This window comes from Rhinoderma darwinii, chromosome 4 (assembly GCF_050947455.1).
Source record: "Rhinoderma darwinii isolate aRhiDar2 chromosome 4, aRhiDar2.hap1, whole genome shotgun sequence".
NCBI lineage: Eukaryota > Metazoa > Chordata > Amphibia > Anura > Rhinodermatidae > Rhinoderma > Rhinoderma darwinii.
The window spans coordinates 68,954,420-68,979,525 of NC_134690.1; the positions used below are offsets into that span (position 1 = coordinate 68,954,420).

Sequence of the window (25,106 nt, forward strand, 5' to 3'; positions counted from 1 at the left end):
GAAATCACATGGTATGCGTTGGGTCCTCAGGCTTTTGTGAATATGTTGTTAATTCCAAGTGGACAGATGAGCGGTATTGATATCCCACCTTCAGCCCGTGTAGACAACCAATTTATAGGTACTCCCTTTCTTTAATACTCGGTAACAATACAAGGCTGGGTTCACTGCGTATTTGTTGCGTTGTGTTTGTAGCATGGATTTTTCTTTTGTTTTGGTATATAAACCCTCTCGATGAAAGTTCATCAAAAAAAAAACGCATGCTAAAAACGCATAGTGTGAACCCTGCCTTATGCTGGTAGAGCAATTTGTTCCTCTGCCTAGGATACGGTCGTTCATATAATCATGTCCGCTGAGTTCTGTCCGATTCTTGGGACCCCCGACCCAGTTCCATTACACGACATATGCAATGTCTGGTATCCGTTTCTGCAGGAGTAAAGAAGTGTTGAAGTCAACATCTGCTTAAAGCAGATCTCCATCCCCCGCTACCCCCTTTTAAGTCTCCTTTGGGTCAGGCCATGTGTAACAGTTACCGGATAATCTTCTTTTTCTCACTGGTAATTTAGTTGATTGTAGTTTATAATCATTCTAGCCTTGCTATATTTAAAATCCGCTTTCGCAGAAGCTACTGCAGTATAAAGTAAGGTGGGCAGGAGAACAGCTTCAGGCTCTGATGTGACAGGAGCTAGCTTTCATACCTCAGACAGGCCGAAAGGCAATGGAATTAAGCTGCAGACATTGGGAATAGCTGTGCCCTAGTAGGGAAGAGCTTAATGGGTAACTAAACTTTCAGAAAACTTCTGACGTGTCAATGACATGTCGGGAGTTTTGATCAGTGCGGGTGCGAGCACTGAGACCCCCACCGATCGCTAAAACGAAGCGTCAGAAGCGCTCGAGCCACTTTGTTTATGATCGTCTTTTCTCGGAAAGCCGAGTGTATGGTGTACGGGCTCCATAGAAAGTCTCTAAACCCTTATACCAACTGCTCGGATTTCCGAGAAAAGCCGATCAGAAACTAAGCGGCTCAGTGCTCGCCCAAGCTCTTCTGCTGCTTCGTTTTAGCCATTGTTGGGGGTCTCAGTGCTCGGACCTCCACCGATCAAAACTTCTGACATTTCACTATGATATGTAAGAAGTTTTTTTGAAAAAGGCAAAGTTAAAAATAATAAGTGATTAATAAACCATCGTCCGTTATGTATCTGTGAAATCAGTAAAACAAAAATTGCTGACATCACTTCAATGACCCAGGTGCAGAGGTTTGCACGTGGCGTTCTTGTGGTTCACGTACTACAGAGCCGTAGGCACTCCATGTGCTGCTCAGCACAGCGACATATTACGGAATCATTGTCACCTAGAAGCAATGATCTGTAATCTTTGTAACAGGGTATCTGATGGAGCATTTCAGGATTTTTATTCAGTTGGATTTATACAGAATACGTATGAAGTCTATGGATGCCGTATTATGGCTCCCTACAATCCAGAGATTGTACAGAGCCGTAATACACCCGTGTGCATTAGTCCGAAAATCTGCTGCATTATTTTAAAAGCAAGACTTATCATGATGCAGTCCTAAAAAGTTGAATGACATATTTAGCTCTGCTACTTCTGTATTTAGCCACACTACTTCATCTTGCAGTTGAAATCCTAGTATTGATTTCCACCAACGCAGTGTTTCTTCCTTAAATAAATTCACCATGTTTTTCTTGTACTTTTAACTGTATAAGGTCTTGTTCACACAGTGCAGATTTTGCAATTATTTTTTAAGCCAAACCCAGGAACAGAACCTAAATAGAACCCTGGATCCAATTTTGGTTTTGGCATAAAATGCAAAATGTGCAGCAAATGCACACTGTATGATGAAGGCCTAAGTCTTACCGTGTAGGGGACTACTAAAACCCGGACCCGCCGGAGGGAGACTTATGGGATTTTCAACATTAGGGTCTCTCCTCTGGGATATTTTGGTGGGAAGATTTTTCCCGCCAAAATAGAGGGTAAAATGCACAGCTGCCTAGTGACAACGGTCATTGGGCCAGAAGTAGACCAATGTCGTCTCTGTTGCTGGGGCAGTTTTCCCCTTGGTGGTGACAGTGGTTTATTGGTAAATAACGTAAACCTATAAATGTGTAATGCGCGGTGTTCTTGGTCAGACCTCAGCGCGGTGTTAAAGAATTTCCCCACTCTCCCTCTCTGCTTATTTATTTATATTGTCACGGCTTTTTATTACAATGGGGGTTAGTTGCTCATAAACACGAATGGACATATGGTGACTGGTTGGCTTGAGCTTATGGCTAACCTCAGTATGTTAGTTTTGGTTTACATGTTATGTTATAATAAAGCAATATTTGGTATGTTATACCTTTTAATAAAGGCCGTGGGCAAATTTTTATACCACCAAATCTTTTTGTATTGGTTTTAATTGTTAGATAGTTTATTAAGGTAATCGGTATGTATGTTGTATAATACCATGTATACCACCGCCTGTGCAGTGCCTTAGGTCAGCCCCAGACTACCGCTTGCTGGTAACGTCTGTTCTGTCCACTTTATACTGAACAGTACACAAATTAATAGCAATGATGTATGAGAACAGAGGTTTATATTTCGGTATTCTGAATAATCTGATCTCCTATATCTTACCTTTCAGATTCAATACAAACAAGAGAAGAAGCCGGGGACCCCTCCTCCTGCCCCTGTCATTGCTCCTGTAATTCCTCGCCCAGCCTCGCCACCTCCTGCCCACAAAGTCACCGTTGCCCCTTCCGTGTCCATAAACATTCCACGATTTTACTTCCCAAGGGGGCTGCCCAACCCTACCACCAACAATGACGACTCCATCTCCAAGATTGAAGCGGCATTCTCTAGTATAGAGGATGAAAAGGCAGACATCTACGAGATGGGGAAGATTGCCAAGGTAATTCAGAATTTATGGGAAAGTTAAAGATTTTGTCTCTAAAGGAATTTGCCAAAATGGATAAACGTATTACAGAATGGACTTTTCTAATGGATTGAAATGTTTTATACAGATTATGTACTAATAAGCTGGTAATGGCGTGAATATCAGGGACCTCACGATAATCTTAGTGAATCAATTTGATGGATTCTCCTCATTTTTCCTACTATGTCATTGTACTGAAAACTTTACAGAAATGGGGGGAAAATGGTCTTGTGGTTTTGTTTTTGTATTTTAAGTCTGTTCTACCATTATATTGTAACGATTACCTAGACTGAAGTGACAACTATACTGAATTAAAGGGGTTGTACAAGATTAGAAAAACGTTGCTGCTTTTTTCCAGAAAACAGTGCCACACCTGTACACAGGCTGTGTGTGTTATTGCAGCTCAGCCGCATTCATTTCAATGGAGCGGAGCTGCAATACCAGACAAATCGTCTGGATGAGTGTAGCGCTGTTCTGGAGGAAGGAGCCATGTTTTTCTAATCCTGCACAACCCTTTTAAGCTGGGTTTGCACAGTGCAATATTTCAGCTGGATGAGATGAATCAGTCGCGTATGTAGAGGTATTCCACCTCCTGACCTCTTGTAGCGGTCAGTTTTGCACAGGGAGATTTTCTGCATGTCATGTGATCACCCTACCCAGCGGGATCTGACCAGTGTTGTAGCAGGGATACAGATGGCTATATGCATATAATAAATCCGTAAAGTACATGATATATTTAATATTCTATTTTTGGAGTCTCTATTGGACTGCTGGAGATAGCGGAGTCTATCACCCTGCTGTACTATAGAGCAGAATGGAGCTGCAGCGCGCATGCGACCTGGGACCCCTGTTCTCTTAAACAGTGGGGGTCCCATTGGCGTGACCCACAGCCATAAAACACTTATCACCTGTCCTGTTGATAGGTGATGAGTTGTTTTGGTGGGATAACCCCTTTAAGGAAAATATGTCCATTGGACCCAAAATATAAGAATGGGAACAAGTGTAGGGGAATCAGAGCAGTATATATGTCACCATTGCAAGGTGACTTCTCTTCCAGATGTGGGTATTGCATACTGAATATACATAAACCACTTGTTCTTTAGGTATGTGGCTGTCCATTGTACTGGAAGGCTGCCCTGTTTAATGCGGCAGGTGGAGAGAGGACTGGAGTCGTGTCCGTGCATTCATTCATTGCAACGTGGAGAAAGTAAGTAATAACTTTTATTTATATAGTGCCAATTTTTTTTTGCAGCTGTTCACAAACAGAGGAAACATTAAACATAAAAGATAAATAATTATTAACAAATAGAAAATGAGACAACAGGAGATGGTAATGACGTTCGTTTACAGTCTGAAGAGGATGTGAGGAGCGATACTATAGGTATAAAGTGCTTTGGCGCAGCCACTGGTATGTACAAGGGGGAGGGGGCGACATAAAGCTGCGTGAACTGATTACCCGGCCAGTATCTGTGCCAATGCTGATATAAAATGTGTAGTGATGCAATGAGGGCAGTAAATGAAGGACAGCAGAATTGACTAAGGAGAGATCAGTAAATAGATCCGGTTCCATGTGGGCCATGGGTTGTTATTCATCCAAATGTGATAATGTGACATAAACATCATTCGAAGGTCTGAGATTTCAATGCAAGCTTAAGTGAATCTACCTACATAGACCTACAATGAAATTAATCACGATGGCTGCCCGCAGTCACCACTAGGGGGAGCAGGAGCTTACTGCATGCTATTATTAACCCCTTAAGGTCATGGACCAGTTTGGATTTTTTCTGTTTTTGAGCTCTGCATTCCAAAAACTCAAAATATTTATTCCTTATTTTGTCCCCTCAATGTCAGTTGTCTATTTTTGGATAAATATAATGTATTATATAACTTTTATAAAAAATTTTGTGGGGTGGTATAATGGTGGGAAAAACTGCAATTCCATCCTCGGTTTTTGAGATTTCACAGCGTTTACCATGCAGTATGAATAACATAACTTTATTATGCAGGTCGTTGCGATAACGGCGATACCAAAATTATATTATGTTTTTTTGTGTGTGTTTTAATGCTTTTGCACAATAAAAACACTTTTTTTACAAAATAATTTGCTTTTGTCTTGCCACGTTCGAGAGCCATAACATTTTTTATTTTTCCATCAAAGTAGCTTTATGGGGGCTTCTCTTTTGCGGGACAACCTGTAGTTTTTACTGATAGACTTTTGGGGTATGTACGACTTTTTGATTACTTTTTATTGCTATTTTGGGGAAGCGGAATGAACAAAAAACTGCTATTCTTGCATTGTTGTTTTTAGCCCCCCACCTCTTTAAAACCACTTAGGTGCATCTGAGGGGTTAATCTGTCTGGATCGGAGTTACAGAAGGGTCTCAGCTGTATGTTAAAGCTGACACCCTTCTGCAGATGATGCGGGTACAGCTCCAGAGCCCGTGCCATCCCTGCGCCGCTCTATTACGGAGCTATGCGGGAAGGGGTTAGTTGAATTCAATGTATAAACCACAAACTCCCCTTAGTAGTAGCTGCCATAATTGTATGTCTGAACGGGATTTGTAGACCTGTATCAGAGAAATGGAACTCTAAGGCTGGGTTCACACGAGCATGTTACGTCCGTAAAGGACGGAACGTATTTCGGCCGCAAGTCCCGGACCGAACACACTGCAGGGAGCCGGGCTCCTAGCATCATAGTTATGTACGACGCTAGGAGTCCCTGCCTCTCCGTGGAATTACTGTCCCGTACTGAACATGATTACAGTACGGGACAGTTGTCCCGCAGCGAGGCAGTGACTCCTAGCGTCGTACATAACTATGATGCTAGGAGCCCGGCTCCCTGCACTGTGTTCGGTCCGGGACTTCCAGCCGAAATACGTCCGTCCATTACTGACGTAACATGCTCGTGTGAACCCAGCCTAAATGCTACGTATATAATAATAAATGTATCCGCACAGAATTTTGGACCAATTTAGATTAAAAATTACAAAGTGGTGTTCACGGATGGATGTTCATTCTGAGGCCTTGTTCACACGGTGCAAATTCTGCATGCATTTGTAAAGCCAAACCCAGACATGTATCCAGGAGAGGAGATATATATGGCCTTCCTTTGTATATTCTGTTTAGGCTCCATTCCTGTTTTTGGCTTGAAAAATACATGCAAAATCTTCAGCTAATCTGCACTATGTGAACAAGGCCTAAAGCTGTGAATGCGTTCCATAGTCTGAGTGCAGCACAGGGAGGAGTAATCTGAATGAAAGCCTGTAATAAGGGAGCATGAGAACTGTAGGTCGTTGAACCAGTGAAGAGCACAACTGGGTTGGTACACGGAGTAATGAAGAGCACTAATACAATGACTTTTGAATGACCAGACATTATTTTTTCCTGTACATATTGTAGGAAAAATACTTTTCTGTTGTCAAATACTTTAGAGAAAGATGGCGTTCTGTCAGAGTACCATATTTATAAAGCCCTCTGCGCCACTTTGTTCTGACACATAGGAAAAATGGACTAGTAGACAAGGCTTCAGAGACTCTTGGGCTTGAAGGTTTTTTGGTTTTTTTACCCTTATTTCTACTCCGAAAAGTGTCGGTAACTAACAGGTTTTTAGTCAACGCCAGATTTATCAACTGGGTCCACGCCAATCTAGCACATGTTGCATTGGGCAGAGAGTGGCACACCTTATATACGGTGTGCCCGCATTAATCTCATCCATTGTGAGTAAGCATCGTTCAGGCTGAGTGTAGTTCCCTTTTAAGGATAACTTAGCTTTTTTTTTTTTTTAACTCCTCCTCTTGCATACTCTTACTTTACATAGATCGGTAGGGTCCTTCCTAACCCCTATTGCACCCTCTGGTCATCCTTGAAGCACTAGCAAGTCTGGTGAAACAAGGACATTATTGGGGGAGCCAAAAATGGCGCCACAAATGAGGAAATCTATAGAACCAGGGAGCCTCACAGCAGAAATGATTAGATTCATAGTATGCTGCACTCAGGCTTTGTGGCCTTCTAACCCTCAGGTAGTTTATTATCATACCTGGCGTTTTGAACAGAACAGTAATTTTAATATAAGTGTTTAATACTATAAAATTTATTTTCTTATGATGACCGGCTAATATATATTATTTTAACTCTTCCAGGTTACTACAGAACTGCCATGATGACACTTCTAAGTTCATGAACCTTTTAGCAAAACCAAGCTGCAGCTATTTAGAACAAGAGGACTTCATCCCCCTCCTACAGGTGAGGACGTCCGTCTCCTGATCAGAGCCAGCATTGTGATTTCATTTTGGGAATTGTGTGGTTGGAGAGTAACGTTGGACCCACCAATTTTGTCTACTGTTTTTGATCTTGGGGAAGTCACTTTGTGTCTCTGGTTTCCAGACTAACAGCTGGATAATATACTGTATTGGTTAGGGAATTAGGCTGAATGAGTTTCAATTCTAAGTTTAGAGGGGTTGTCCTGGATTGAAAAAAACATGGCGCTATTTCTTCCAAAAATAGCGCTACGCCTGGCCACAGGCAGTGCCTGGTATTGCTTCTCATTCTCATTGACTTCAGTGGAGCTGTTCTGTTATACCAGACACAGCAAATGGGCAGGTGTGGTACTGTTTCTAGAAGAAAGCAGATATGTTTTTCTAATCCTGACAAACCCTTTATATTTTAAAGATGTACATTCTAGTCTGACAATAACAGTCCCTTATAGTAATGGCATTCTTGCCATAGAGGCAAACCAGTAAAGAGGAGGGAGTCTTTTGCCATGGAGACACTTGGCCTGTAAAGAGTTCTCTAGTTTTTATGTTTTATGGTGTGTGTTTGGTACAGGACTGGTCTCGTTTACCTCTGGTTGGTCTCAGCCATTTTTGTTTAGGGCACCTTTGCTCTACGTTCTGTGAACTCAATGTCCTCTGCTTGTTTAACAGTATTCATTTTCTATTTTTGCAGGACATAGTGGACACACATCCTGGATTGACGTTCCTGAAGGAAGCGCCTGAATTTCACTCCCGGTACATAACTACGGTATGTGCTTCATGTATTCAAGGTGTCTAATATTGTATATAAAAAATCTGTTCCATGTCTTACATTGCTCTATAGTAATCTTGTAGTATGCAGAGTATTACTCTAAGGCAGGGGTCTCAAATTCGGCCGGGTAAGTAAGCCACATATAGAAAAAATGGGAAGTTGAGCGCACCGCCCTCTGTAGCTGCTGCCGCGGTGCCTTCTGTAGCCGCTGCCGCGGTGCCCTCTGTAGCCGCTGCCGCGGTGCCCTCTGTAGCCGCTGCCGCGGTGCCCTCTGTAGCCGCTGCCGCGGTGCCCTCTGTAGCCGCTGCCGCGGTGCCCTCTGTAGCCGCTGCCGCGGTGCCCTCTGTAGCCGCTGCCGCGGTGCCCTCTGTAGCCGCTGCCGCGGTGCCCTCTGTAGCCGCTGCCGCGGTGCCCTCTGTAGCCGCTGCCGCGGTGCCCTCTGTAGCCGCTGCCGCGGTGCCCTCTGTAGCCGCTGCCGCGGTGCCCTCTGTAGCCGCTGCCGCGGTGCCCTCTGTAGCCGCTGCCGCGGTGCCCTCTGTAGCCGCTGCCGCGGTGCCCTCTGTAGCCGCTGCCGCGGTGCCCTCCGTAGATGGCTCCATAGGAGTGGAATCCCCAGCCAGAGTGTTGCCGACGCTTTGGCTGGGGATTCCTCTGCTGTTGGACTCTGGCGAAGACACACACATCAGTGTCCATATATGGACAGTGATGTCAGGGGCTTGCCCAGAACTGGAGTCCCGGAGCAGAGTCGCTTCTAGCACTCAACCTGGGATTCCAGCTCTGCTCTGAACATCTCTGTCCATATATGGACATGGATGTCAGTGGCAACCCCAGAGCTGGAGTCAAAAGCAGAGCGCTAGTAGGCTCTTCCTGGGACTCCAGCTGTGCTCCTGACATCACTGGGACTCCAGCTCTGGGGAAGCTCCTGACATCACTGTCGATGTATGGACAGCGATGTCCGAGGCTTCCCCAGAGTCACGGAGCAGAGCCTATACTAGGAATCTGCCTGGGACTGCAGCTCTGGGGAAGATCCTGACAACACTGTCCATATGTGGACAGCGATGTCAGGGGATTCCACAGAGTCCCGGAGCAGAGCCTGCACTAGCGGCTCTGTGTCCCGTTGGCCTCAGATGACAGCCCCAGGGGCCGCATGCGGGCCGCGTGCTTGAGACCCCTGCTCTAAGGTGAGCGGTCGGCAACATGACATTCTTCAGAGGTCTCACAAAGCGGCAGATTATTGCTACAAGCGACAATTTGCTATAGCCGAAACAGCAGTTTAGTCTGACTGAATAGTCAAGCGGGTGGTAGGACTACACCACCCAATGGGCTGCGCAGAATGTGATACTTTACTGTAGCTGTACTGTACTTGGCATCATAGTAACTAGATACTACACTTTGGAGTCATTTACTAGTTAAGGAGAAGGGAAGAAATTAATGTAATTCAACGTCCATTCATTTTGTTTGTTTGCCATGGAAGAAAAGTCCTGTTAAAAGTTATGAAAGTCGTATTAGCAATGAATGTAATTATGGCTGTTCTAACCGGCAGGTTATTCAGAGAATATTCTACACAGTGAACAGGTCGTGGTCTGGCAGAATCACATCTACTGAACTGCGCAGAAGTAACTTCCTACAGGTAGGTGACCCCTCATATGTGGGTGCCAACACTCCCAGGGCTAAGGATAAGAGGGCGCAGATGGCCGTTTCCTGAAAACATTACAAGAGTTATTGAGACTAATATTACCCTTCTTAAACTTGATAGAAGTACCTCAAAAACAGACCTAAGTGCAGTTATAGCTTGGACACATCCCTGCCCTTAGGTTTTTATTTCCATGCCTTTTAGAGTACTTTTTTTTATGGGCATAGTCTTGCATTCTTCTGGATCCCCAGCGGAATGGGTGGTGAGATTCCGCAAAGAGACATCACCTAGTTCTCACTGACAATTTTCTATGATCACTGTGTTCCCTGCATTCCCTTACTGGAGCGTCTTCAGCTTTCCCTTTCCTCAGCCCTCCGAGCCACTGAAGAAGGTTAGGGAGTTGGACACTGCGCATAATCAGCGCTGTGCCCTAGTGTTTTAGAAAGTAGGGACTGTTTCCATAACTCCCATAGAAGTGAATGGCAGTTACAGAAACAGTGTAGCTCGCGTGCTACGCTGCTTCCATAACTGCCATTCACCTCTATTGGAGTTACGGAAACCGCTCAGCGAGCTAAGCTTTCTTCGTAACTCCTGACCGTCTAGTCAGGAAGTGGCTGGGAGGTAGCAGGAACCAAGAAAGGTAGAACGGAGTTTAGGGGGCCCCGTTCTAGAGATAGGTGCGGGTCCCAGAGGTGGGTCCCACATCTATCTGACATTTATGGCATATCCTGTGGATATGCCATAAATGTCCCTGATTGGCAAACCCCTTTAAATAACCATTAAAAAAAGTCCTAGAGTTGTCTTTCTCTTTTAGGTTGTGTCTTTAGAGAAAAGCTTCCTTTGAAGTTATTACCCAGCTTTCCTACAATACTGTATAGCAAATCAATCTAATTACATAAACATACTTCTACTTTTCCCATACCACTGCATTACTAGGCCATTCAGCAGTCTGGGAAATGTGGGTGACAGTCACTTTAGGAACACAAATGGCATATTAATTTCTTAGAAACACGTATAAATAAACACCTCTAAATAGAAAATCTAACTCTTTGACACAAGAGGACAAATCCTATTTACTGATGATTTTCTCTTTACAGGGGTTGTCCACTTTGCACAATCCCTTTTTTGTTAGGATAGTCCCCTAATGAGGTGATCCCAGGATATTCCGCTACGGAGATCGATAGCAATAATCTGTACTCTGTGGGAGAATACTGCAGCATCACCACAGGGGAAATGAAGCATTACGCAGTTCGCATTGAAATCAGTGGGCTATCTGCGTAATGCATGGGCATATGAGAGACGCTCTTCTTAGTTGCTCCTCCTCACTCTGGCTAATAGAGGAGTCACAAATTGGAGATACCACTCTATTAACTTAGAAATGAGTTTCTTTAAGGATTTTGGCTGTTGCTCTACCATTATATTTATTATCATTATCTCCTGCTGTGCAGACGTTGGCTCTGTTGGAGGAAGAGGATGACATTAACCAGGTGACCGACTACTTCTCCTATGAACATTTCTATGTCATCTATTGCAAGTTTTGGGAACTGGACACTGACCATGACCTATACATTGACCAGAAAGACCTGGCAAGATACAACGACCATGGTGAGCATGTATAAAAAGGCATAGCTAATATACTGCATGCGCTGTGTCATCCATAACGCCCTTGACCTGGTTACATCTCCTCTCACTAAAGAAGTGTGTGTGTGTGTGCGTGTGTGCGTGTGTGCGTGTGTGTGCGCGCGCGCGCGCATGGTTTCACTGCAGAAGTGATTTTTTTTCTGTCATGCCGTTTACAACCCTGTGCTTTCCAAGCAGCTACATTGCACCCATCAGGTAATGGGAAACAGCGGACTGCTAATCCAGCAACTCTCATAACATATCGGATACTTCTATAGCCGGCTTTAGATTAATGACCATTACATTTATAGCACTGTAGCCAAACTAACTCGCGGTCGGTGCGAGACTTCAAAGGAGTGACCTCTCCTCGTAGATAGTAGAAAGAATTGCGGGGAAGCAGCACTCAAATAAATATAAAAGGATTTAATCACCAAAAATCTCACAGCAACGTTTCACCCCCTCTATGAACACATTTTCAAGCGTTACAAAATAGTGATCTTCGGGTATAAATAGGGAGCGGAAGCTCATTACACATCATACGTGATTAACAATATAAATCTCAAAATTACAGTGCAAATACCTATATAGGTCAAAATGATCCATCGCATCATGGATGTACATAAAGTGCAAAGTGAATCAAGTATTGTACATTCATATTATTCCACCACATTGTCATATAAACTTAAAAGTGTAATAAATACATACATAATTACTAACGTGTTTCCCTTAATCCAAAATGAAAAACAAGTTGGCACTCACCCCTACACCAGAACTAATGGATACCGCATCGTACAATGTGGATCAACATCGGCGTCCCAGCCTTTGCACTGCACATGCCCCGCTAGAGCTCCGTCATTCTACCGAGCGCACCATGTGACCCCAGATTGTTGGAACGCAATCACTGACTCGAGACTAAAGAGATCTCACACATGCTCAAAATACTATCGTTTAATCTCTATTGTTGCTAGACAAAGGTCTTGCGCTTGCCCTCTACACATCACTGAATATATAACCGCCATCTTTGTTGCGTTTATTATCCTAATTGAAGTATGATTCGGAATCTTCCGAAAAAGAGAGAAGACATTGGTATCATTAATGCAGTCAGAAAAGGAGGCATACAGTGGATATAAAAAGTCCACACACCCGTTAAAATGACAGTTTTTGAAGGTTACAAAATCAGTAGAAGATGAATCATTTCAGAACTTTGTCCACCTTTAATCTGCCCCATAATCTGTACAATTCCATGTGAATATGCATCTGTGTTAAAGCCATAATGTAGGAGCTGAAATTGCAACCGGGTCTCACTGTAGATGTCTACTGTCCCTAGGGAAGATACATCCGACAACCTTGTCCGAAGCATCTCCACTAGTGGAAGCCACGCTGCACCCATGGGACTATATAACCCCCACTGTTGCAACAGGAGGCTGCCATTCCGGGATCCCGGACTATTGTACATACAATCAAGTATAATAGCATTGTAAAATTTGAACCCCTATTTTGGGAGGGACATAGGCAGAATCTATTGTACATGGGAACCTATGATTGGAAAACCCCTTACGACCATTGCTGCAATATATGTTTAAGCTACAGCATGTCTACATCCTAGAGGATCCCCTCTAGTTAATTTAGTTAAACGCATTCAACGTATAGTCTAATCATCCCAATTTGTGTATCCAGTGTGTTTCACGTTGTTTAAGGAGAAAATCCCTGTTACCCCCACGTTTTAGAGGAGAAACACGATCAATAATACTAAATCTAAGCTGCTGTATTGAGTGGCCTACTTCCACAAAGTGTCGTGGGACTGGAAGTTTGCATTTTTTTTGTTTTTATACTGGACTTGAGGTTATTTAACCGAAGACGACATTCTGTTCTCGTTTCACCAACCTAAAGTAATTTACATGGACGTTGTAACACAAACCACGTACTCGCTTTTGCAAGTGTAAAAAGACTTGATTCTATATTATTCCCCAGTACCTGGGTGTGTAAACGAATCTCCGTTTATCATTGACGGGCAGCTCTCGCATGGCAAGTAGGGGAAACAACCGCTACGCCCCATACCAGATTTTCCTATCCCGGTCATATTATCACTGGCATTTGCCTTTACCAACTGATCTTCAAGGTGACTGAAGCTCTGTTCTAGAACTATAATAGTTAGCTAGGATCTGCCAATGTTTTTATTATGAATAATGCTACATTCTAACTGCATTTATTGTAGGTAGAGATAATAGGAAGTCGTCTAGTTTTATGAACCCTTTCTGACTGTTGTACCGGTTATCTATCCAAGTTATTCACCCTCTCCAGATGACCCTGTATAATTTTTTACATCTCCTCTAGCCTTTTTTCCAGATCAATCGGATCCTTCTACTATGCTGTCAATAACCGGCTAAATGGTAATGATCGTACCATGGGTCTCGGGTGGTGACTATCATATTTCAACACATTGTTGCGGTCCGTGGATTTTACATATAAATCTGTACTGAGTTTATCACCGACTATAAATACCTTCGTATCAAGAAATTGAAAGCTCTGTCTCGAAACTACCCTCGTAAACTTTATATGTAAATGAATATTGTTAAGGAAAACAAAAAATGCGTCCAGTGCAGGCAAATCTCCTGTCCAGATAAGGAAGACGTTGTCGATGTATCGCCATCACCTCAGCACAAAGTTGAAGCGGTGGAATACATAGATAGACGTCTCCTCCAAATCTGCCATAACTATGTTGGCGTATATCGGGGCCACTTTTGACCACATCCGCGCCCTATTTATACCCTGTGATCACTATTTTGTAATGCTTGAAAACGCCTTCATAAAGAGGGTGAAACATTGCTGTGAGATTTTTAGTGATTGAATCCTTTTATATTGAGTGCTGCTTCCCCACAATTTTATATATATATAATATGAAGATTAAATACGGAATGCTGGTTGGATCCAGTGTGTGGGGGGGGGGGGGCATGAGCTGTACATCTTTTGTCCAGGTTATACATATAGATATGTAGAGAATTGTTGCACTCTTTGAATCATGGGCTGTCAAAGTTGTTTTAGGGTGCAGTCTGTGGAAACCTGTACGGCAAGTATTTTATATAGAACCTGCAGTACATATTGTCTGTCCTATAGTAGTTCCACAGTTAAATTTTTTAATTTTTTTATCTTCCAGCATCTTCAAATAGAATCATAGAACGGATATTTTCAGGAGCAGTTACACGGTAAGATGAGGGCAGCTGCTTCATAAAGAGGAAATTAATGACATTATTTATACTACAAATTCAGTGTTGTCCCAGATAAATCGCATAAAACCCTCTTGATCTGCTAATTAGCCAAAAGCGTTAAAGGGCTTGTCTAAATTAGAAAACCCATATACCCTATTGGGGAAGTCTGAGTTTTAATTGAAGGTAGTCCTCTGTTCAGGTTCCTCATCTCTTGGCCAGAGTGAAGAGCGGTTATAAAGTGTGTCTCGCTCTGGAGGACCTGTCCTGTATTACACTGACTTGAATGGACAGTGTGTAATTCTTAATTAACCCTGTGGAGGCACTGCAGGGAGATTTAACACTTACTGCCAGGTTTCTACACGGATTACAGAGTGCTGGGGGGTCCCAGCCAATGGAACACTTTGTGATGAGCTCAATGTCAAGGTACTCTTCTAGCAAGTAGGCATTGTCTATAATGGACTCCTATAAGGAGAGGGAACCTCAACATGCACTCATTGGCATATGTGACTCATTCTAGACTTGGGGTGCCACCAGGTCGGTAAACCACTGGCCCAGCTGGTATTAACACCGGGATCCGGTAAAAATTAAATATTTTTGCCAGCAATGGCATGTGCCGCTATCTCTGCATAATAAAACAGCGGCTTCTATTGGGTAATATATATATATAGTGGCAATCCTATTCTAGACCCCAAGAGACTTAGCGATGAGAGGGAATTTTACTCAGTACTTTTTTACCCACTAGTTAAGCATTATAAGGGCATTTTACAGATTCCCTTATTTATAGGGATCTGCCCTGGTGACAGATTTTCTGTAAGAGAGCCCTATTTCTCCCTTTAGCTGTGTTGTATGCACACAAAAAAAAGTCATTTACATATACGAGACCAGCAGTTTGATTAAAATAATGAAGCAGAGTGACCTCTAGTGGCTGTCTTTTGGTATTTAACGTACAGTTATAACCAACTACATGGTTAATAAGTGCCAGTTGCCCAGCTATAGGTACTTCACTTTTATTCTGTCACATTTCTTTAATGGGATGGTAAGAGAAAGGAGGAAGCAGAAGGGACCTCCAAATGACCTTCCATAGCCGTCTGCTGGGTACAAACAATTGTCATATTAAAACTGAATTTATCATTTCTAGCACACAATGCCATAAAGAATGATAAATCTCCATGGTGCCGTGCAAGTGCAGCTTATTAATCTCTCATAGTAAATTATACTGTATTTATTCACAGAGGAAATGCTGTGCAGAGGGAGGGAAAGATGAGTTACGCAGAATTTGTCTGGTTCCTTTTATCTGAGGAAGACAAGAAAAACCCCACAAGGTAAGAAAACAGGTTACATTTTTTAATACAACACAATATGGTTTATTGGACTTGGGTCGTAGATCCAGAAATGAGGAAATTGTGAAAGCCGAGCATGCAGAAGATGTGTAGCCTGTTGCCTCCACCACCTTGACGACCTAGGCGGTCCTCCAGCACCTACCTGCACTCCCTAGGCCAAGTTTGTCCAATCTTCTTGGCTCAGCATTTTACAGTACCACCCCTGGCAGGAAAACAGGCTTCCCCTGATGACTGCTCAGCCATCCATGCTGACTCGAATGTCTCAATAACTCCCATAGACTTCAGAGGAGATTGCCTATAGGTATCTGTCATGGGGAGATCCGGATGCCAGGGGTGGGATTTCTTGCTCAGGGCACCTACATTCACCTGGCCCTGCCTCACTCTATGCAATTTAATAGATTCAAAACGGTAAATGAAAATGGTGCTTTATGTCTTGTTAGTAGTTGCACAGTGAATTGTGCAATATAATTTAAGGGCATATAAAAAGGTTGAGTTTTAGTGTCATTTGTCTTCTGACACAAAAATCTTGCCATATCTTGCTATAGCATTGAGTACTGGTTCCGGTGCATGGACCTGGATGGAGACGGAGTGTTATCCATGTATGAACTGGAATACTTCTATGAAGAGCAGTGTGAAAAAATGGAAACTATGGGCATCGAGCCACTACCCTTCCAGGACCTGTTGTGCCAACTATTAGACCTGGTAAAGCCGGAAGATGAAGGTACAGAGCACTCATATAATATGTGACATTATTGCTTGAATTCTAGACAATTATATGATCGTAAATTCTACATTTCATGCCTTTTTCTTACTTTGCCTTTTAGGTCGGATCACTCTAAAAGACCTGAAACGCTGTAAAATGTCTCACATATTTTACGACACCTGCTTCAATCTTGAGAAGTATCTGGACCACGAACAAAGAGATCCCTTTGCAGTGCAAAAGGTACCATCCTCTGGTCTAATCGTGTGTTCTCTCTTCATCCATTGACCTAGTGATGGAGTGATCTATGCTTCTTAATAAGGGGAAGTCAAATAATTCATGTATCTTCTGTTCTAAGAAATGGGATGAAAAAAGTGGAGAGGATTGATCATAGGGTTTAGGCCAGGTTAACCCCTTAATGACCAGCCTATTTTGGACCTTAATGACCAAGCTATTTTTTAAGTTTTTCCATCGTCGCATTCCAAGAGCTATAACCTTTTTATTTTTGCATCGACATAGCTGTATAAGGTCTTGTTTTTTGCGGGACAAGTTGTATTTTTTAATAGCACCATTTTGGGGTACATATTATTTATTGATTAACTTTTATTAACTTTTTTTGGGGGGGAATAGAAAAAATTTCGCCACTCTTTTTTGCGTCCTAAATCTACGCCGTTTACCGTGTGGTATAAATAACACAATAACTTTATTCAGCGGCTTGTTGCGATTGCAACGATACCAAATTTGTATAGTTTTTGTATGTTTTACTACTTTTACACAGTAAAAACGCTTTTTTTTCTAAATTATTTGTTTTTGTGTCTCCATATTTGAAGAGCCGTAACGTTTTTATTTTTTCGCCGATGCGGTTGTATGAGGGCTTTTTTTTGCGGGACGACTTGTAGTTTTTATTGGTACCATTTTGGAGTAGATGCGACTTTTTGATCACTTTTTAATCACATTTTTTTAGTCAGGATTCACAGAAAACAGCAATTTTTTCATAGTTTTTTATTACATTTTTTACAGCGTTCACCGTGCGGGTTAAGTAATGTAATAGCTTTATAGTCGGGGTCGTTACGGACGTGGCGATACCAAATATGTGTAACTTTTTTACTTTTATTTTGGTTTATTAATAGTAAAGCAGTTTGTAAGGGGAAAAAGTGGGTTTTTCATTTTTTTTTCACGTTTTTTTTAAATTAACTTTATTAAACTTTTTTTTTTACTTTTTTACTAGTCCCACTAGGGGACTTTAATATGCGATCATGCGATCGCTATTCTAATACACTGCAATACTTCTGTATTGCAGTGTATTATGCCTGTCCGTTTAAAACGGACAGGCATCTGCTAGGTCATGCCTCCGGCATGATCTAGCAGGCATTCATGACAGGCAGACCTGGGGGCCTTTATTTATTTATGCCATTGGAGTCACAGACACTCGGCGATCGTATCGCCGGGTGTCGGTGGGGGAGAGAGGGAGCTCCCTCCCTCTCTCCAAAACCACTCAGATGCGGTGCTCGCTATTGAGCACCGCATCTGAGGGGTTAAACGGGTGAGATCGATACTAATATCGATCTCACCCAGCAGAGCAGGGACGCTCCTAGCCCTCAGCTGCCTCTAGCAGCTGAGAGCGGGGAGATTTGACAGCTCCCTGCTCTGTTTACTTATTCCGATGCCGCGACGTAAAATGGCTATGGCATCGGAATAAGGCCCGTTAGTGACCGACGTAGAAACACGATGGGCCGGTCACTAACGGGTTAAAGATAGTTTTAAGGAATTGTTTAAATCAAAACCCTTTACAAGCTTAGGCTCTGTTCACATCTGCATCCTGGCTACTGTTTATAACAGAAACCAGAATACAGATCCATTGTACGATGGATACCGCAAGTGCCTGACAGACCCCATTGACTTATAATAGGTTACACTATGGTGTCCATCGATTTGACGAGAAAAATAGCGCTGCCTGCAGCTCTTTAATTCTCGTCAAACATGACGGAATCTACAAGTGAACCTCTGATGCAGATGTGTACATAGCTTAAAGGGGTTTTCCCAAAAGGGACATTTATGACGCATGGATAGGTCATAAATGTCAGATGCGGGTCCCACCTATCTCTAGAACGAGGCCCCTAAACCCCGTTCTACCTCGGTGTTCAGGCTGATTTTCGACCATGAAGAAGAAAACAGCATAGCTCGCTGAGCTGCGCTGTTTCCAAAAGCCCCATAGATCTGAATGGTAGTTATGGAAACAGCGTAGCTCGCATGCAATGCTGCTTCCTAATATTCCATATTGCATAAACCCCAAATCACCCACACACCACTGGAACAAAGGGGTCCAGTTCTTGAGAAAAGGGAAAATGGGTAAACATTTTGGAAATAACCTGCACTCCTGACTCGTACCCAGCATCATCTCTATCTCTGTGCAGGATGTTGACAGTGAAACGCCGGAGCCATCAGACTGGGACAGATACGCAGCTGAAGAATACGAGATCCTGGTTGCTGAGGAAAATGCCACTGAACATTTACAAGAGGGGTGAGACAAGTTATATTTTATAATCGGCAAGTGTTTTTTTGTACTTGGCCATAGCTCATAGCTGTATTCTGCGCCCCCAAGTGGATAACACAAAAACATAGTTGATGGTGGCATCTCAAGCTGTAAATGTTGAAAGGATAACCCACAATGTGTTTAGGCCACCCATCTTGATGACACTATATTAACTAGATCAACGTAGACATACCGGTTTCCTTATATACATGCCTTAGACATTGATCTAGGTTTGGCTTTGTAGGAGTAAATATACAATATATGCAAATATATAAGGCAACCTTGATATGTGTGCCTCTACTTTGGAGTTATACTAGGCAGTGATTATTAGGGAATTGCTTTTGCAGGAGCTCCATAATATACTGTAAATTCTTAAAAAGTAACGGAGACTTGATACAGACATGGCCATGAGCCCTTTAAAGAGAACCTGTCATCTACATTATGCTGTCATCAGTGGGAGCAGTATAATGTATTGGCACACACGCTTCAGCGGTCTGTCACGTATGTGCTATGGGAACCCTTTTATGAGAAGTTACATGCAGATCCGCCAGAGATGAATCCAGCCTATTGCTGAGCTGACGCTAGCGCCGCCCACTCTCTGCTGATTGACAGATGTCTCTATGCACAAAAAAGGCTAGGGCTACATGGCAACTTTGGCCGCGACACAGGTCACACAACCAAAGATCGATGTGTCGCCCTGCCTACATCGCAGGTAATGAAAGTCAATTCAAGGTTGACACGAGGGTCGCAAGAAATTAGAACATGCTGGATTTTCTGCAACTGTCATCTTGTGGTCGCAGCAACCTGTGGGTCGCAATGCGGCTACATTGACTTTTATTACCTGAGATGCAGGCAAGGGCCGTGCAGCGATCTTGCTGTGGCCAAAGTCGCTGTTTAGCCCTAGCCTAATAGAAAGACATCTGTCAATTAGTGTAGAGTGGGCGGAGCTAACGGTAGCTGGGTAGAGCACGAAGGTCTTTGGCTTTTACCAGACCCTGTGCCACCTTTGTCCGTACACTGTATTGCAGCTCAGCGTCACCTGAGCCCCAAACATTTAAATTGGGCTGAGCGGAAATACCATTGAGACTGTGTCTGGTAAAACCCAAAAGGTTTGCAGCGGCCCCATAATTCTCTTAAAAGGTTCGGCTACGTTTACACGGAGGAATTCTTGCGGCGCAATGTGCCGGAAAATTCTGCCTCTTGTTGATTTCAATGGGAGGTGGACGCTTTTTCCAGCTAGCTGATTTTTTTCAGCCAGCGGACAAAGGAAGCGTCCTGCCTGATCTTCGGGCAGATTCCACGCAAACTTTCCATTGAAGTGAATGGGAGTAGGAATCCTCCTGGTGACGGCAGGAATAATTCTGCAGCAGAACCCGCCAAGCAGAATCCGCCGTGTGAACATAGCCCGAGGGTTTGAGCAGTCGGACTTGTACCGATCCGCATTTTAATGGCATATTTCAGTGATAAACTATCAATTATTTTTAATACAGAACCACTTTAATTAACATGCAGAATAAACGTAAACCAGTAAAAAATGTTGTGATCTGTTGCTGTTCCCAGGTCATTTGAAGAGGACTATGATGGAGATGAAATCATTTCTGCTCCCGAAATCGTCAATAAAATGGATAAATTGGTGATCTCTGACCTGACGGCGTGAGACTGAACCTGCATCCTTCACTGGACAATCAGACTGACCAGTATTTATGGACTGAGCCCTGGTCACGAGAAGACTTTCAGGGGGAAATAATATATAAATATATTTTTATGATTTATTTTGTGAAGAGAATTGCTTTGTTTTGTAAAAAGATTTAAGTTCTGCTTTTATTTTACCGCTCGTGTGTGAGTGCACAAGTTTGCTGTCAAACGAACAAAAAGCCATTTATGTGCAATATGTCTTAAATAAGGGGCCTTCTGTATCCACACTAGTGCCAAGGAGGACTGAAGCAGCTGCTCTGAGCAACCAATAAGATTCCAGCTCTCGATTTCTCACCTGCACTGGATCGATGAAAGCTGGAATCTGATTGGTTGTTATAGGTAACCGTCCTGGTCCGTCTCTGCACTAGTATAGATATGTTGAGGGCCTGTGTGTTTATTGTAGAGAAATGAACTGATGTAATTGTATTTTATCACTGCCTTTACCCACCTCATATCTGTACGCTGCCAACACATAGAACCAAAGCTCCACCGACAATAAATCCCAAAACCTCCTATGAGATAAATTGTATATGTAATGAGGAGGAGATAAGCATGGAGTCAAGTGTTTCTATTTATCACAGGTTTATATTATGTATAATTCATACCTATCTCTATATAAATATGTGTAAGAGGAACATAATGGAATTATCATCCACAATTATTACAGGGATGGCTTATAATGATGAGGTTGGCAGAGCATTCTGGGACATGGTTTTCAGTAGTTTCCCTCTATTCGCTTTCAACATTGCAAGCAATACACAGATGAAGCAGAGCTGAGCTATACAGCTCGCCTGGATATCACCATGTGTTATATAGATTTACATAGGGCTGCAGGAAACCTACCCAACATGCACTTCATTGGCTGCTTTTACTTAAGGGAATTATCAGGGACTCTTAAAAATCATCAGCAGCGTCCCAGATAACCCTTTTAACCCCTTAACGACATATATTCGCCACGAGTGGGTGCTAGTTCCCGCATCGTGACCCATCACTCGGGTCTCGTGGGTACTACCACTGTACCCTACCGGATCAGTGGCAGAAGCATGGCTGTTATACACAGTCTGGCTCCCGCCAGAATCAGCAATAACTCTGGTTCCGGCAGTTTAACCTCTTAGATGCCGCGGTCAAAAGCGACCGCGCCATCGAAGGTGTTTGACAGAGGGAGGGGACTCCCTCTGTCAACCCATCAGCGTCGTGTGGCGCCGATGCTTTAAGACACAATGATGTACAGTTTTTGTTCCTGTACGATCACTACGGAAGCCCGGCAGTGATTAACAGCCAGGCACCCGCTCTAATGGCCAGGATTTGAGAGAATACTGATCCCAAAGCCGTTTAACACCTTAGATGCTGTGGTCCGTAATGAAAAGAATCTAAGGTGTTTGACATAGGGAGGGGGTTGCCACTGCAGTTGGGAGCCTAACAAAGCCCCCAGGCCTCATGGCTGTATGCCCATTAGGCATGGCCAAATAGATTGCCTGTCAGTTCTATACTGAGTATATCAAAGTATTAAATAAGCGATCAAAGGAATTGTGAAGTCCCCTACTGGGGCTTAGAAAAAGTATTAAGTAAAAAAAAAAAAGTGTTCACAGTAAAATAATTTATTTTCTTAAAAAATTGTTTTTATTTTGCAAGTGTTAAAAAAAAAAACATATTTGTCACTACAATCATAATGACCCGTATAAAAAGTGAATATGTTTTTTTAAACCACGTAGTGAAAAGTAAAAAATACGCAAAAACCTACAGCAGAATTGCCTTTTCCCCTGACTTCCATATCTCTACGTTTTCTGAATGAAATGTCCATTAATGAGCTCTGCGGAGGAGAATCACTGCCATTACACCAGGATGAGAGAGCACGTCCCAGAATGCCCAGCCACTCGTGTGTAGGACCAGATAAAATGTCCCTTCCAGTTGAATACGTTTTGGCCCCCTGTGTATGAGCCACTTTTAGAGCATTTTACGTCATCCACTCATCTGATGCCAGGTCTCCCTGTGTCTGCCTTGTCTGTTACTTGTTATTGTTTGATCCTTCCTAGGATGTGCCTTCACTCTTTGTAGACAAATATATCAATGCAGAGTTTTAGTTTTGTAAGTAGTGTATATATATTAAAAGTGAGTGGTACCTAATGTTGGTAGTGCTGTATGATCAAAGACCGAACCCTTCTCAGAAACAGGTTTGTGCATCTGTGGATCTCCCAACTTAGGCCCCATACACACGACCGTATTTCTCATCCGTAATTACGGACCCATACATTTCTATTGGCCGTGGACACCTTTCTGTATTTTTACGGATGGGTGTCCGTGCTGAAAAAATGATAGAACCTGTCCTATTTTTGTCCGTAATTACGGCATGGACTCTCCCATAGAAGCCTATGCGTGCTTCCGTAAATACGGATGGCTACGGATGTGCATTCGTAAGCCATCCGTATTTACGGAAGCGTTGCTATGCAACATGTTGGTGATAACCTTTGCAGCCTCTCTACTTTTTTTTATTTTTTTTACGGACCCGTATATACAGATCAAATACGGATGCATTACAAACCGTATTTGCGGCTGACATTCCATATACGGATAAATTACAGATCTGTATTTACGGACAGTATTTACGGATAGATGCAAATACGGTCGTGTGTATGGGGCCTTACTCCCCCAATCTCAGCTTCAGTTTTTAGCTATGGTTTGGGGATCTGATATTAATCCATATAAAGAGTCTGGCGATGTCATGTACTGCCAAGATCCCACTTATGGGTGACATACTGTATATAGTGACTACATCACATGTACACAATGACAGGCTTATTTATTAGTAACCCATAGCAACAAAAATCAACACACATGTTATCTGCCTGGCTAGAACTTAAGCACCTTTAGGGTTAAATTAGATAAGACCCTAACATGCAGTGATGTTTTCTATTGGCCCCTACAACCAGACGATAGTACATGTTTGCTACTTGGATGTTTGTTTTTTCCTAGTCTCCTATATTGGCGTGGACAGTGGTGGGATACACATCAGTGTAATGTCTCCAGCAGTGTGCTCTGGTGCTTTTTCATCTATGAAGAGATCTCTGTACATCTTAAAGGGTAACTAAACTTTTAAAAACCTTTTGACATGTCAGAAGTTTCGAGCGGTGGGGGGTCCGAGCACTGAGGCCCGCACCGATTGCTAAAACGCTGTGCTGCTTCTTTGCTGATCAGCTTTCCTCGGAAAGCTGAGCGAGGGATGTACGGACTCAATAGACGTTCTATAGAACCCGTACACAAAGTTGCTTGGCTTCCGGGAAAAGCCGATCGGAAAAGAGGAGGCACAATGCTCACCTGAGAGCTTCTGCCACTTCATTTTAGTGATCGGTGGGGGTCTCAGGGCTTGGACCCCCACCAATCAAAACTTCTGACGTGTCACTATGACATGTCAAGTGTTTTTAAAAAGTTTAGTTACCCTTTAAGTCCGTAAAATGAAGGTTCAATATTAAGGTGAATAAGTTAGATAATTACTTAATATGGTGTCATTAATGTCATTTCTCCCTCGGGTGTGCGAGTGATATGTTCTCTCCATTCTCTTATTTGGAGTTGGGAAGGAATTTTTTCCTTCCTCTGGATCATCACGTCAGGATTATAGGTTGGACTTGAGTCTTTTTTTCAAAACTTATCAGCTATGTAACCATGCCTTCCCTGCTACCAGTCAGTAGACAACAGAATATTAGGAAACCAAAGTGAATTAAAAATTTCCCAAGTTACTCAATGATTTATTTTAGCAAGTATCTCACAGCTGAACCTGCACTTTAAACTCCATAAATGAATGCATTATCGGGCGTTACGCTGTCCTGAAGACTTCTACATAAAATCTTCTCAATGAAACAGATTTACAAAGACCTGAGAACCTGTAAGGGCACGTTCAGACGTGGCGGAATTTTTCCGCTGCAAATGTTGGTGCAGATTTGGGGCAATTACGCAACGAATCTGCACCAACATTTGCATATTTGACAGGTAATTCAGACGTTGCAGAAAACACAGCGGACTTGCCATAGATTTCAGTTTTTGTATTGCAAAGGCTGAAATACGCAGTGAAATTCCGCTTCTCCGCAACAGACAGTGCATGCTGCGGACTGAAAATTCCGCACCGCAGCCTATGGTCCGCAGCAGAGTTTTCCGCAACGTCTGAACTGACTTGCCTAAAAATGTATTGAAACAAATGTAAAAAAACGTCCGCAGAAGAATTCCACAGCAATTCCGCCACGTCTGAATGTGCCCTTATAAGGAATGCTGTCAGGATCAGTGTTGTGAGCCATGTCCCCCAGCGGGTGCGCTCTTGCTGGAGACTGCAGTTCATATTGTCCCTTGAGTTGTTCAGAAAAAATTTCATAAATCTGTCACTTGGTCCAGCTGGAAAGCCACGCCAATACAAATGAGAAAAGTCGTGTGTGTTGGGAATAG

At 43.0% G+C, this 25,106-nt stretch overlaps 1 protein-coding gene across 2 annotated transcripts in view; it reads left to right on the plus strand.

Annotated features, from left to right (window-relative positions):
* Positions 1–23,051, plus strand: part of PPP2R3A (protein phosphatase 2 regulatory subunit B''alpha) — a 79,774-nt gene extending 56,723 nt beyond the window's left edge. Inside the window, exons 2-13 of one of the 2 annotated variants that reach the window (XM_075861175.1) lie at positions 2,639–2,905; positions 4,033–4,136; positions 7,069–7,171; positions 7,874–7,948; positions 9,495–9,581; positions 11,033–11,189; positions 14,359–14,407; positions 15,643–15,732; positions 16,296–16,471; positions 16,575–16,693; positions 18,865–18,971; positions 20,544–23,051. In XM_075861175.1, coding sequence (XP_075717290.1) covers positions 2,639–2,905; positions 4,033–4,136; positions 7,069–7,171; positions 7,874–7,948; positions 9,495–9,581; positions 11,033–11,189; positions 14,359–14,407; positions 15,643–15,732; positions 16,296–16,471; positions 16,575–16,693; positions 18,865–18,971; positions 20,544–20,640 — 1,431 coding nt within the window. In that variant the 3' untranslated portion in view covers positions 20,641–23,051. The remainder of the gene's footprint in view (positions 1–2,638; positions 2,906–4,032; positions 4,137–7,068; positions 7,172–7,873; positions 7,949–9,494; positions 9,582–11,032; positions 11,190–14,358; positions 14,408–15,642; positions 15,733–16,295; positions 16,472–16,574; positions 16,694–18,864; positions 18,972–20,543) is intronic. The other variant, XM_075861176.1, reaches the window with a different exon arrangement.
* Positions 23,052–25,106: the final 2,055 nt, after the last annotated feature.